The sequence below is a fragment of the Oncorhynchus masou genome, chromosome 25, assembly GCF_036934945.1.
Source record: "Oncorhynchus masou masou isolate Uvic2021 chromosome 25, UVic_Omas_1.1, whole genome shotgun sequence".
Classification (NCBI taxonomy): Eukaryota; Metazoa; Chordata; class Actinopteri; order Salmoniformes; family Salmonidae; genus Oncorhynchus; species Oncorhynchus masou.
The window spans coordinates 31,065,507-31,080,174 of record NC_088236.1 but is presented as its reverse complement, the minus strand read 5'-3'; the positions used below and the strand labels follow the sequence as shown (position 1 = coordinate 31,080,174).

Here is a 14,668-nt window from a genome sequence, read left to right as displayed (position 1 = left end):
CACATCATCATCTGCACCTCTATCACTCCAGTGTTAATGCTAAATTGTAATTATTTTTGCCACTGTGGCCTATTTATTGCCTTACCTCCATAATCTTACTGCATTTGCAAATGCTGTATAGAGATTTTTCTATTGTGTTATTGACTGTACGTTTGTTAAACCCATGTGTAACTCTGTTGGGGTCGTTTTTGTCACACTGCTTTGCTTTATCTTGGCCATGTCGCAGCTGTAAATGAGAACTTGTTCTCAAATGGCCTACCTGGTTAAATAAAGGTGAAATACATTAAAAAAATTACATTAAAAACTGGACTCTACCCACACTGGCATTCCACCACACACACACACATGCGCACACATGCATACTAATGTAACAGTTTTGCTTCTGTCCCTCTCCTCGCCCCTACCTGAGCTCGAACCAGGGACCCTCTGCACACATTAACAACTGCCTCCCACAAAGCATCGTTACCCATCGCTCCACAAAAGCCGCGGCCCTTGCAGAGCAAGGGAAACAACTACTTCAAGGTCTCAGAGCGAGTGACGTCACAGATTGAAACGCTATTAGCGCGCACCCCGCTAACTAGATAGCCATTTCTCACCAGTTACACTGACGCCACACACACATTCACACACACACATTCACACACACACACCACGTAATGTATGCCGCTGCTCCTGTCTATTATCTATCCTGTTGCCCCTACCTCTATGTACATTTTACCTTTATCTAACTAGGCAAGTCAGTTAAGAACAGATTATTATTTTCAATGGCGGTCTAGGAACAGTGGGTTAACTGCCAGTTCAGAGGCAGAACAACAGATTTGTACCTTGTCAGTGTCACTATTTAAAAAAATAATAATTATATGCATCTTTAACTCTGTAATTTATGGTTGACGCAGGTTGGTGGCCATTAGCCAAAGTTCAAAGCACATGAATGCATCTAACTGGTATTTACGACTTCACAACTGGTAATTGCCTTCCCACGTGGATATGAATGCAGCTTTACTGGATTTGTTTTTTAATAAACAGTATGTTCTAAATAGTATGTTGTACAATTAGTACTCAATATGCAGTTTAAGTAAGTAGTAGCCCAGCCAGATGTCGGACACGGCCATACTGTACAGAGAGAGATGCCTATCTGATACATTTGAAGGTCAGGCAGCTTCTCTGCAGTGATCAGCTTGCATAATACACAAGAATGTATTCACACAGTGAAGTGCAGTCATACAGTAGGTCAGGGGGAGTATTCATCTCATAACTACAACAGTGATATGCATGCATACTAGATTTTTATTTTACCTTTATTTAACTAGGCAAGTCAGTTAAGAACAAATTCTTATTTATAATGACGGCCTAGGAACAGTGGGTTAAATGCCTGTTCAGGCAGTTAAGGTTCAGGTACCTTGTCAGCTAGGGGGTTTGAACTTGCAACTTTCCAGTTGTTAGTCCAACGCTCTAACCACTAGACTACCCTGCTAGATGATCAATGAGGTTCTTGTGAATCTATTGGATCTTGTGAATCTATTGGCATCAAAAGGAGATTAAATTAGGTCAAATGTTAAGAGAGAACAAACATGAGTTTCATCATTCACACTGCCCAAGATCAAAAGAGTACCAACATGTTGTATTCTGTGAAGAAGGGTTCCAACAAGAATCAGGGGCTCAAGTATACCTACTGCAAATGGAGCAAGAACGATTTACGTAAACATGCAGTGCCACCTAGTGTACAGCTGAGTCTGAACAATCTGCCTCAAATGTTGTGACCACAAATGTGAGCTTTTATTTGTTCTGTAATGATGTGCACCAAGTTCACACTTGTTGAATGCAAAATACAATGCATTGAATGTAAACGTGAGATGAGACAGTAGCTCTATATGTTACATTTCTAGCTGCAAATTTCTGAAAAATCTCGACCCTCTAACATGCAAATTATCTTAAAAAGGTGCTTCAGTCAGCAACCATGTGTCTACACTTGCTACTATACAGGGATTCAATAGGAAAACTGCTGTGTCGGCATCATCAATGCAGTCTGACTGGGGGCTTTGAGTAAAGGGCCTTGAGTATAATGCTTAATTGTGCCTTACTTTACAAAGGGACAATTTGGTTTGAATGGTTCAAATGTTCAATCAGGAACATGGAGTAAAAATGTTAATTTTAAAAGCAGCATTTACATTTAAAACCACACAAAAGAGTCTGTAGCTTGTTGACAGGGATAATCTAATTCATATTTTTCAATTCTCTCTTCTGTGGGTTTCTACAGTTGGGTTTTGAGGAACAGGAGCAGGGCGCCATGTTTAAAAAAAGCAACTTTTTTGTTTCCATAGGCCTACATTTTTACTGTATAAACGTTATATTGCCAAAAAGTGAAGAGGACATACTTTCATTAAAGGAAAGCAAACGCCACACTTTTACCTGTTCTGGAACACTTCCTGGGAAATCGCTAGGTTGAAGATTACATCATTTTTTTAACCTAGGAAAATTGCAGCTCGGTGTCGATGCGAAGGCTACTCAGCATAGAGGTCAATGAGAACGAAATCTCAAACCTGTCAATTTATAAGGGTCGTCCCTAGTTACCACAATCACTAAATCCTAACCCCGGCCTATTTCTGTAATTGATCTTCTTAAAATTAGATGTTACACTTAACCCTAACCCTAACCAAATTGCTAAACTTAAGCCTAACCCTAAACTTAAGTTAAGAACAACAAGCAACATTTGTTTTATTATTAATTTTTACGATATCCAATGCTGACTTTATGGCTGTGGTAACTAACTAGTGAAACCCGTTGATATTATTTATAAGAGAACGATAGAAGCCATCCATCACAGACGTTGCCAAGATACGGTATTTAAATTGATGTTATGTAGCTAAGCAACAACCATAAACAAAGGCTTGGTGGCTTACTTAGTGCTGACAGAACAGGGTGATGAAACTAAAAAAGATGAGGCAAACATGTAATAGTGATGGTGGAGTGGGTTCCACTGAAAATGTTCAAGCCCGGGGAATAACTCTTCTCTCTATATTCGTCGACACTCCAATTGCCGAACCGAATCCTGAAACCAAGCTATTGGCTGACTTCAAAACAGACACTCATCTCAGCAAAGTGTACTTGGCGGGAAGAGGTGAGTTAGCTCATAAATTCAGCTCGCTGACTTCTATGCATCTCATTCGCGTTTGTTGTCACTGACCCTAGTGTCTGGTCCTTGTGCTTTGAGTAAGAACCACTGACTGAGTTCAACTAGACTAAATGGCAGAATATCACTACTGATCAAATAATATATATTTTATAATTATTTAGTTAAGCTTGTGAAGTTACTATTTTAGGGTAATATATTACAGCTTATTCTAGCCTAAGCATTAAAATATTTATTGTCATAACTATTTTTTGGGACCTCAGAGTATCTCAACAAGGAAGGTCAGACCTCTGTGAGCCCGCTCATTGGGAAAATAATGCAACAGATCTGCACAGACCCCACTCTCTGTCCAGAGTATCCATCATCCTTTGGCCTTCCAGAATTCACCAGGAGAGCAACAGAATTGGTTTTGGGCAGGGACTGCCATGCCATTGTGGAGAACAGGGTAATCTTTGCTGTCTTCTGTGTATGTTCCATGGATCAACATGACCTCATGTGTGATCCTCACAGTTTTCTCATACAGTAAGTAGGTGGCTTGCTGATTTATAGCTCAAGGTTATGAAACTGTCTTTAAACAAGCACTGCACCAAGCCATCAATCAAGAACAGCCATCTGAACACAAAGATAGGCCTTTCACAAGCTCAATGGCAGCGTAAATTATGTAATTACACTTTGGCCACCCCTTCCCTATCCACACACTACTTTTTATGTAATCAATCAACATCAGCTTGTAAGTGGCATTGGATAATACATTATGGCTGAGAGTATTTTGATTTTACTCCCCTCCCCTGTGCTCATTATTCTATAGGTGTTGGGTGTGCAGACTGTGGGCTGTACTGGGGCTGTCCGTCTGGGGGCTGAGCTCTTGAAGCACTGGTACAATGTGAGCGGTGTCTGGTGTGGGCCAGTCTATCTCTCCTCCCCCTGTGATGGTAAGTAGCGGGGGGAGGAGAGCATGCACATAGTTAAAAACACAATCACAGAGCAATATAGTATTGGTATTGCTGATGATATTGGTGCTGAAGCTCTAGTCATCATGTTCCTTTCTGCAGACTCCTTGGCTGGTATCTTTGAGGCAGCAGGGATCCAGGATGTCCGTTGGTATCGGTATTGGGATACAGAGCAGAGGGGTGTGGGTGTGCAAAAAATGATGGAGGATCTGGAGATGGCTCCAGAGCAGAGTGTCATTGTTCTGTCTGCTTCTGCTCACTGCCCTACTGGTTCAGACCTCTCCCAGAAGCACTGGAGACTCCTCACTCAGCTTATGGTGGTACTGCTCCATAACCCAACTGTTTTTACAGTCGTTAGTAATGTAACAGATGTTATACATATAATATATTATATATTTTAGTAATTTAGCAGGCACTCTTATTCAGAGTGACTTACAGTTCATGTATTCATCTTAAGATAGCTTGGTGAGACAACCACATATTACAGTTGTAGTAAGTAAATATTTTCCTCAATAAAGAAGTTATCAGCAAAGTCATTTATCAATGGGTTTTTTTCTTTTTTGGAGGTCCTGGCATCAGTCTATCCCAGGAAGTAGCATTTCTACAGTAGAAACACTTGTTATAGTAGTCCTCTTCAGTCTCCTCATGCTCTCTCTATTCTTCTCTCTGCATCTTTTTTCTACACTCTCAGAGGTGTAGGTTTTTCCCTTTCTTCCTGCTGCCTGCACAGGGCCTATGCCATGGGGATTTTCAACAAGACGCCTGGCCAGTGCGTCTGTGTGCCTCTCTGGGGATGGAGCTTCTGTGTGCCCAGTCCTTCTCCCACAGCTTTGGGCTTTACGGTGAGCCATTTCAAGGGTTCACTTGTCTCTTAGTGTATTATCAATTGACGTCTCTTACTTTCATCAAATGTGACGAATGTAAGATCCCCAGGACACATATTGACAGTAAAACTCTGTATGGAAATGCATTTTTTAAATATTGTCCTTACTACAGGCGAGCGAGTTGGACACCTCTTATGTGTCCTAAAGCAGAGCTCCTCACTGCTAGCTGTTCAGTCCCAGGCCGAGAAGCAGGTCAGGGCTTTGTGGTCCCGGCCATCTGTCAGAGGAGCTCGTGTGGTTGCCACGGTGCTCAGTAACCCTGCCCACCATGTGGAGTGGTAAGTCATTATGGCTAGTCTATGCTTCAATAGCATTGTCTTCAAGGCTTCTCTAGTATAAAATGTGATCATACAAAGTCTGGTTACAGTATGTGGAACTAGTGCTTCATGATAAGTTAAATAGACCTCTGCAAATCCTTGTCCCAGGCAGGAAGGAGTGAAGAGTATGGTGGAGAGGGGCATACTGGTCAGAGAGAGGTTGAGAGAGAAGCTAAGGCTTCTTGGATGTCCTGGCAGCTGGGATCACCTGATCCAGCAAGGTGGACTGTACTGTTGCACTGGGCTGAATGGTGAGCAAACCATATTAAGCCCGGGTGAAAATGCATTGGTCGCGGGTTGCGGGTTTTTGGGCTATTCCTAAATTGCACTGTGACCGCCATGTAATTTCTCTTAAAATATATATATATATTTCACTGTGACCAGCTGCTGAGTGTCAGGCATTGATGCAGGCTGTTGCTGAGTGAGTGGTGTGTGTGTGTTGAGTGAGCAAGAGGAGAGGGAGCAGCACCCGCATGTTGTGACAACTTTTTAGTTGAAGGTAGGCTATTTAGATTGTCATTATGGAGACACCTACTTCCAACCATTTTTCTGTAAAACATGACCTAGAGCTGATGCACATCAAGAAATAATGGGGACAAAGCACTGGAAAATGATTTTGGGTACATTAGAGCGCATTACATAAATTCGCTCAGAGGTGGTTTAAACTGCATTCTAACGTTGACGTTGCATTATCAAGCAAAGTGTTTTATGCATCCTCAGTTCTTGGTTCTTGGAGGCTGCTCGAGTGGAAATTTAAAATGGAAGTTATGGAACTCCTTCACTTGGTTCTTTTTATGGGAAAACAAAAACATTTGCCTCTGTTGGCCATAAAGTAGCCAATTAATGTACAGTACCAGTCAAAAGGGTTTTCCAGGGTTTTTCGTTATTTTTTTTATAATTTTCTGCATTGTAGAATTATAGTGAAGACATCAAAACTATGAAATAACACATGGAGTCGTGTAGTAAGCAAAAAAGTTGTTATATTTGCAATTCTTCAAAGTAGCAACATTAGCTAGCAACATCTCTAGCAACATTAGCGAAGCCAGCTGCAGTCACATAATGGCTACCTAACAACATTACATAATTTCTCATTGCTGGAGGCAGTGGAAACGCAATTTGAGCTAGCCCACTTAAGGCCAGCCCAACCTGGGTTGACTTTAAAGTGCCAATGGAAACGGGGCTTAAGTTAAGTTTAGGATTTGTCATCTTTCAACCAATTCAAACAGTGGTAGAGCACTGTACCTGTCTATGGGCTTGATTAAATCAGTATCACCGAAGTTCAGCGCTATAGCACCCTTAAAATGTAAAGTTAATTTCCATTGAACCGGCATATACAGCGTTTCCTGTAAATGTAGTCTCCGCTAATGCGGAGCTATAGCACTGTACTTCAGGGATACGGATTGAATCAAGTCCTACAGTACATTCAGAAAGTATTCAGACCCCTTGTCTTTTTCCATATTTTCGTTACTTTACAGCCTTATTCTAAAATTGATTAACTAGTCCCCCCGCCCCTCATCAATCTACACTTAATACCCAATCATGACAAAGCTAAAACAGGTTTTTATAAAATATCATATTATATATATTTACATAAGTATTCAGACCCTTTACTCAGTACTTTGTTGAAGCACCTTTTGCATCAATTACAGCATTGAGTCTTCTTGGGTATGATGCTACAAGCTTGGCACACCTGTATTTGGGGAGTTTATCCCTTTCTCAGCGTATCCCCTCAAGCTCTGTCAGGCTGGATGGGGAGCATTGCTGCACAGCTATTTTCAGTTCTCTCCAGAAATGTTCACTCAAGGACATTCAGAAACTTGTTGCGAAGCCACTCTTGCGTTGTCTTGGCTGTGTGATTAGGGTCGTTGTCCAGTTGGAAGGTGAACCTTCGCCCCAGTCTGAGGTCCTGAGTGCTCTGGAGCAGGTTTTTATCAAAGATCTCTCAAATCAAATCAACTTTTATTAGTCACATACGCCGAATACAACAGGTGCAACAGACCTTACAGTGAAATGTTTACAAGCCCCTAACCAACAATGCAGTTTAAAACATACAAATAAGAATAAGAAATAAAAGGAACAAGTAATTAAAGAGCAGCAGTAAAATAACAATAGCGAGACTATATACAGGGGGTATCGGTACAGAGTCAATGTGCGGGGCCACCGGTTAGTCGAGGTAATTTAGGTAATATGTACATGTAGGTTGAGTTATTAAAGTGATAATGCATAGATAATGACAAGAGAGTAGCAGCGGCATAAAAGAGGGCTGAGCAATGCAAATAGTCTAGGTAGCCATTTGATTAGACGTTCAGGAGTCTTATGACTTGGGGGTAGAAGCTGTTTAGAAGCCTCTTGGACCTAGACTTGGCGCTCCGGTTCCGCTTGCCGTGCGGTAGCAGAGAGAACAGTCTATGATTAGGGTGGCTGGAGTCTTTGACAATTTTTCGGACCTTCCTCTGACACCGCCTGGTATAGAGGTCCTGGATGGCAGGAGGCTTGGCCCCAGTGATGTACTGGGCCGTACGCACTACCCTCTGTAGTGCCTTGCGGTCCGAGCAGTTGCCATACCAGGCAGTGATGCAACCAGTCAGGATGCTCTCGATGGTGCAGCTGTAGAACCTTTTGAGGATCTGAGGACCCATTCCAAATCTTTTCAGGTTTTGACGTGCTCTCTTTACAACAGTCTTGGTGTGCTTGGACCATGTTAGTTTGTTAGTGATGTGGACACCAAGGAACTTGAAGATCTCAACCTGCTCCACTACAGCCCCGTTGATGAGAATGGAGGAGTGCTTGGTTATCCTTTTCCTGTAGTCCACAATCATCTCCTTTGTCTTGATCACATTGAGGGAGAGGTTGTTGTCCTGGAACCACACGGCCAGGTCTCTGACCTCCTCCCTATAGGCTGTCTCGTTGTTGTCACTGATTAGGCCATCGGCAAACTTGTCATCGACAAACTTAATGATGGTGTTGGAGTCGTGCCTGGCCGTGCAGTCATGAGTGAACAGGAAGTATAGGAGGGGACTGAGCAAGCACTCTTGAGGGGCCTCTGTGCTGAGGATCAGTGTGGCGGATGTGTTGTTACCTACCCTTACCACCTGGGAGTGGCCCGTCAGGAAGTCCAGGATTCAGTTGCAGAGGGAGGTGTTTAGTCCCAGGGTCCTTAGCTTATTGATGAGCTTCAAGGGCACTATGGTGTTGAACGCTAAGCTGTATTTAATGAATAGCACAATAGAGATTGCATCATCTGTGGATCTGTTAGGGCGGTTTGCAAATTGGAATAGGTCTAGGGTTTCTGGGATAATGGTGTTGATGTGAGCCATGACCAGCCTTTCAAAGCACTTCATGGCTACAGACGTGAGTGCTACGGGTCGGTAGTCATTCAGGCAGGTTACTTTAGTGTTCTTGGGCACTGGGACTATGGTGGTCGGCTTAAAACATGTTGGTATAACAAACTCAGACGTGGAGAGGTTGAAAATGTCAGTGAAGACATTTGCCAGTTGGTCAGCGCATGCTCACAGCTCACAGTCAGCGCATGCTCAAAGTCCTGGTAATCCATCTGGCCCTGCGGCCTTGTGAATGTTGACCTGATTAAAGGTCTTACTCACATTATCTGTGGAGAGCCTGATCACACAGTCGTCCGGAACAGCTGGTGCTCTCATGCATGTTTCAGTGTTACTTGCCTCAAAGCGAGCATAGAAGTAGTTTAGCTCATCTGGTAGGCCTGTGTCACTGGGCAGCCCTCAACTGTGTTTCCCTTTGTAGTCTGTAATGGTTTGCAAGCCCTGTCACATCCGGCGAGTGCCGGAGTATGATAGTATGTAGTAGTATGATTCAATCTTAGTCCTGTATTGATGCTTTGCCAGTTTGATGGTTCCGGGTTAGAGTCCCGCTCCTTGAAAGTGGCAGCTCTAGCCTTTAGCTCAGAGCAGATGTTGCTTGTAATCCATGGCTTCTGGTTGGGGTATGTACAGTGGGGAGAACAAGTATTTGATACACTGCCGATTTTGCAGGTTTTCCTACTTACAAAGCATGTAGAGGTCTGTCATTTTTATCATATGTACACTTCAACTGTGAGAGATGGAATCTAAAACAAAAATCCAGAAAATCACATTGTATGATTTTTTAAGTAATTAATTAGCATTTTATTGCATGACAAGTATTTGATCACCTACCAACCAGTAAGAATTCCGGCTCTCACAGACCTGTTAAGTTTTTCTTTAAGAAGCCCTCCTGTTCTCCAGTCATTACCTGTATTAACTGCACCTGTTTGAACTTGTTACCTGTATAAAAGACACCTGTCCACACACTCAATCAAACAGACTCCAACCCCTCCACAATGGCCAAGACCAGAGAGCTGTGTAAGGACATCAGGGATAAAATTGTAGACCTGCACAAGACTGGGATATGCTACACGACAATAGGCAAGCAGCTTGGTGAGAAGGCAACAACTGTTGGTGCAATTATTAGAAAATGGAAGAAGTTCAAGATGACAGTCAATCACCCTCGGTCTGAGGCTCCATGCAAGATCTCACCCCGTGGGGCATCAATGATCATGAGGAAGGTGAGGGATCAGCCCAGAACTACACGGCAGGACCTGGTCAATGACCTGAAGAGAGCTGGGACCACAGTCTCAAAGAAAACCATTAGTAACACACTATGCCGTCATGGATTAAAATCCTGCAGCGCACGCAAGGTCCCCCTGTTCAAGCCAGCGCATGCCCAGGCCCGTCTGAAGTTTGCCAATGACCATCTGGATGATCCAGAGGAGGAATGGGAGAAGGTCATGTGGTCTGATGAGACAAAAATAGAGCTTCTTGGTCTAAACTCCACTCGCCGTGTTTGGAGGAATAAGAAGGATGAGTACAACCTCAAGAACACCATCCCAACCATGAAGCATGGAGGTGGAAACATCATTCTTTGGGGATGCTTTTCTGCAAATGGGACAGGACGACTGCACCGTATTGAGGGGAGGATGGATGGGGCCACGTATCGCGAGATCTTGGCCAACAACCTCCTTCCCTCAGTAAGAGCATTGAAGGTGGGTCGTGGCTGGGTCTTCCAGCATGACAATGACCCGAAACACACAGCCAGGGCAACTAAGAAGTAAGAAGCATTTCAAGGTCCTGGAGTGGCCTAGCCAGTCTCCAGACCTGAACCCAATAGAACATCTTTGTAGGGAGCTGAAAGTCTGTATTGCCCAGCGACAGCCCCGAAACCTGAAGGATCTGGAGAAGGTCTCTATGGAGGAATGGGCCAAAATCCCTGCTGCAGTGTGTGCAAACCTGGTCAAGAACTACAGGAAACGTATGATCTCTGTAATTGCAAACAAAGGTTTCTGTACCAAATATTAAGTTCTGCTTTTCTGATGTATCAAATACTTATGTCATGCAATAAAATGCAAATGAATTACTTAAAACAGTCCTGTAGCTTAGCATCTGCTTTATCTGACCACTTTTTTATTGACCGAGTTACTGGTGCTTCCTGCTTTAATTTTTGCTTGTAAGCAGGAATTGGGAGGATATAATTATGGACAGATTTGCCAAATGGAGGGCGAGGGAGAGCTTTGTACACGTTTCTGTGTGTGGCGTAAAGGTGGTCTAGAGTATTTCCCCTCTGGTTGGACATTTAACATGCTGATGGAAATTTGGTAAAACGGATTTAAGTTTTCCTGCATTAAAGTCCTCCGCCCCTAGGAGCGCCACCTCTGAATCAGCGTTTTTCTGTTTGCTTATGGCGGAATACAGCTCATTGCGTGCAGTCTTAGTGCCAGCATCGGTCTGTGGTGGTATGTAGACAGCTACGAAAAATACAGATGAAAACGCTCTAAGTGAATAGTGTGATCTACAGCTTATCATGAGATACTCTACCTCAGGTGATCAAAACCTTGAGACTTCCTTAGATATCATGCACCAGCTGTTGTTTACAAATATACATTGTCTGCCACCCCTTGTCAAATCAGGCGCTGTTCTATCCTGCCGATACAGCGTATAACTAGCCAGCTGTATGTTGATAATGTTGTCGTTCAGCCACGACTCCATGAAGCATAAGATATTACAGTTTTAATGTCCAGTTGGTAGTTTAATCTTCCTCGTAGGTCGTCGATTTTATTTTCCAATGTTTGCATGTTAGTTAGTGGAACGAAAGGCAGTGGGTGTTTATTCGATCGCCTACAAATTCTCAGAAGGCAGCCCGACCTCCGTCCTCATTTTCTCTGTCTTCTCTTCACGCAAATAACAAGGATTTGGGCCTGTTCCCGGGAAAGCAGTATGTCCTTCAAGTCGGGCTCGTCGGAATCATTAAAGGAAAACAAATTCTGACAGTTCGTGGTGAGTGATTGCTGTCCAGAAGTTATTTTCGGTCAGAAGAGACGGTAGCAGCAACATTATGTTCAGAATAAGTTTTTTTTTAAAGTTACAAAACAACACAAATAAACAAACAAAAAAACACAGTTGGTTAGGAGCACGTAAAAAATGTTGTCTATCTTCTCCGGCGCCATGATACTCTCTGTACTTGCTCCGTTCATTTTTGTGTCACACCCTAATCTGTTTCACCTATCCTCATTATTGTCTCCACCCCCTCCAGGTGTCGCTTGTTTTCCCCAGTGTATTTATCCCTGTGTTTCCTGTCTCTCTGTGCCAGTATGTCTTGTATGTCCAAGCCTACCAGCGGTTTTTCCCAGTTTCCTGCTTTGCCTTTTCTCCTTTTTCTAGTTCTCCCGGTTTTGACCCTTGCCTGTTTCTGGACTCTGTACCCACCTGCCTAACCATTCTGCCTGCCCTGACCTCGAGCCTGCCTGCCACTCTGTACCTCCTGGACTCTGATCTGGTTATAATCTTTTGCCTGTCCACGACCATACTCTTGCCTATTCCCTTTGGATTTATTAAACATCTTAAACTCCAACCATCTGCCTCCCGTGTCTGCATTTGGGGCTCGCCTTGTGCCTTTATACTTTGCCTCGATCCTGACTAGTCTCCCAGTCCCTGCCGCTGAAAAACATCCCCCACAGCATGATGCTACCACCACCATGCTTCACCGTAGGGATGGTGCCAGGTTTCCTCCAGACATGACGCTTGGTATTCAGGCCAAAGAGTTCAGTCTTGGTTTCATCAGACCAGAGAATCTTGTTTCTCATGGTCGGAGAGTCCTTTAGGTGCCTTTTGGCAAACTCAAAGCTGGCTGCCGTGCCTTTTACTGAGGAGTGGCTTCTGTCTGGCCAATTTACCATAAAGGCCTGACTGGTGGAGTGCTGCAGAGATGGTTGTCCTTCTGGAAGTTCTCCACAGAGGAACTCTAGAGTGACCATCAGGTTTTTAGTCACCTCCCTGACCAAGGCCCTTCTCCCCCAATTGCTCAGTTTGGCCGGGCGGCCAGCTCTAGGAGAGTCTTTGTGGTTCCAAACTTCTTCCATTTAGTATGATGGAAGCCACTGTGTTCTTGGGGATCTTTACTGCTGCAGACATTTTTTCCGTACCCTCCCCCAGATGTGCGCCTCGACACAATCCTGTCTCGGAGCTCTACGGACAATTCCTTCGACCTCATGGCTTGGTTTTTGCTCTGACATCCACTGTCAACTATGGGACCTTATATAGACAAGTGTGTGCCTTTCCAAATCATGTCCAATCAATTGAATTTAGCACAGGTGGACTCCAATCAAGTTGTAGAAACATCTCAAGGATATACCTGAACTCAATTTCAGGTCTCATAGCAAAGGGTCTGAATACTTGTAAATCCTTTTAATACATTTGATAAAATGTAAAATAAAAATGTTTTTGCCTTGTCATTATGGGGCATTGTGTGTAGATTGCTGAGGATTTTTATTTATTTTACCCATTTTAGAATAAGGCTATAATGTAACAAAATGTGGAAAAAGTCAAGGGGTCTGAATACTTTCTGAAGGCATTGTATATCAGCATTTTTTTTTATTGTTTCCACAAACAATGTAGACAATTTATGCACTGCATCAAGACAGTTGATTTTGTTTCTTTACATTATCTAGCTAGCCTTTAGTGTCAGCAATTTTATCTCACAATTTTCATCTCTAGTTGGCTTTCATCCACTTAATTCTGAAATATATTCTTTATATCTTTAGCAATGATGTTGTACAGTTTTATTGACCTGAATTCTACCCCTTATAGCCAAGCTGAGTCGTGCTTCGTAAAAACCTCTGCTAAATGACATATACTTTATACTGTACAGTATATGTCCATGTCCACTATACTGTTTATTGTGCACGTAGGTACCAGTAAGTTACGTAAGTGCTATGTTCCATGTTGAATGTCCTTAATCTTTGATTATGATCCCTTCACCTGTCTCCTTTAGTCCAACAAGTGGAATTCCTGGAAAAGAGGAGACATATCTACCTGCATCCCAATGGCTGTCTGAATGTGAGTGCTATCAACAGCTGTAACCTAGACTATATAGCTGAGTCCATCCACCTGGCATTGACCTCTGTCTTCTGATGTCAATTACAATACCTGGGGCCTCATTTATAAAACGGACTCATGATCAATTTTGATCTTAAGTATGACTTACGCAGAAAGCCACGTATAAGTAGTTATTTATAAAACCTTACTTTGACGTGGAAATTATCTTATCCCTACGGAAAGTCTAGACTCTATGTAGGTGATTTTCCTGCTGGTTATGTAGGACTATTCTTTTTTTCCCCTTGCAGTTTTAAGGTCAGACACTTACTTTTTCACATCAGCCACAGTTCTGTCTTGCTGCCCCACCTGGTTCACTGCAGCGGCGACACACTCCCAAGCTAGCTGTTTGGCTTTGTTTGTCAACCCACCGAATAATACGTGTTTCCTGTCTTCGATCTCCTCTACCATCGCTGTGATCTCATCTTTCAAAAGGTTTGCTTTTCTATTTTGGTCCATGGCTATTCCTGACTAAACCCTCATTTGTGCTAGCATTCTATCAGGGGAAATCGTTGATTGTAAGGCATGTTCAGGTGCCGTCAATTTTAAGTTAATTTTAGATTTATAGATCACAGGTGCGTACGTTACAAAATGGGATTCTTAGAACCTGTGTAAGCAAGGTTTTTTATGCCCAGTATCTTTTATGAATCGAATGTAAGCACACCATCTGAAATTATCTTACGACTAAGTTCAAGTATAAATGAGGCCCCTGGTGACAGCCTCCATAAAATCCTTATTCAGCTTGACTAAATCATGTGAAGGAAGCATCTTTGTGTCACATAAAATACCAAACGAATTAGGGCTGAATTCATAAGGAAAATGGCTGTTAGTTATCATTTATTTAAACAAATTAACAATTGACTTTAGTATGTAGAGTGTAACATCCAAGCGTTAAATTAGAGGTAGGGATTAGTGAATATGAACTATGGCATATGGTATTTTGAACCTAAATAGCTGGAAATATTGTAGG

The 14,668-nt window shown here is 42.8% G+C and overlaps 1 protein-coding gene across 1 annotated transcript; it reads left to right on the top strand.

Moving 5' to 3' along the window:
- The first annotated feature begins 2,930 nt into the window (after positions 1 to 2,930).
- On the top strand, positions 2,931 to 13,781 carry got1l1 (glutamic-oxaloacetic transaminase 1 like 1). Its single transcript, XM_064936419.1, has 8 exons — positions 2,931 to 3,118; positions 3,394 to 3,575; positions 3,939 to 4,062; positions 4,183 to 4,400; positions 4,772 to 4,922; positions 5,077 to 5,242; positions 5,390 to 5,532; positions 13,598 to 13,781. The coding sequence occupies exons 1-8, from the start codon at positions 2,938 to 2,940 to the stop codon at positions 13,735 to 13,737; spliced, it is 1,305 nt and encodes a 434-aa protein (XP_064792491.1). The 5' UTR covers positions 2,931 to 2,937; the 3' UTR covers positions 13,738 to 13,781.
- The last annotated feature ends 887 nt before the right edge of the window (positions 13,782 to 14,668 follow it).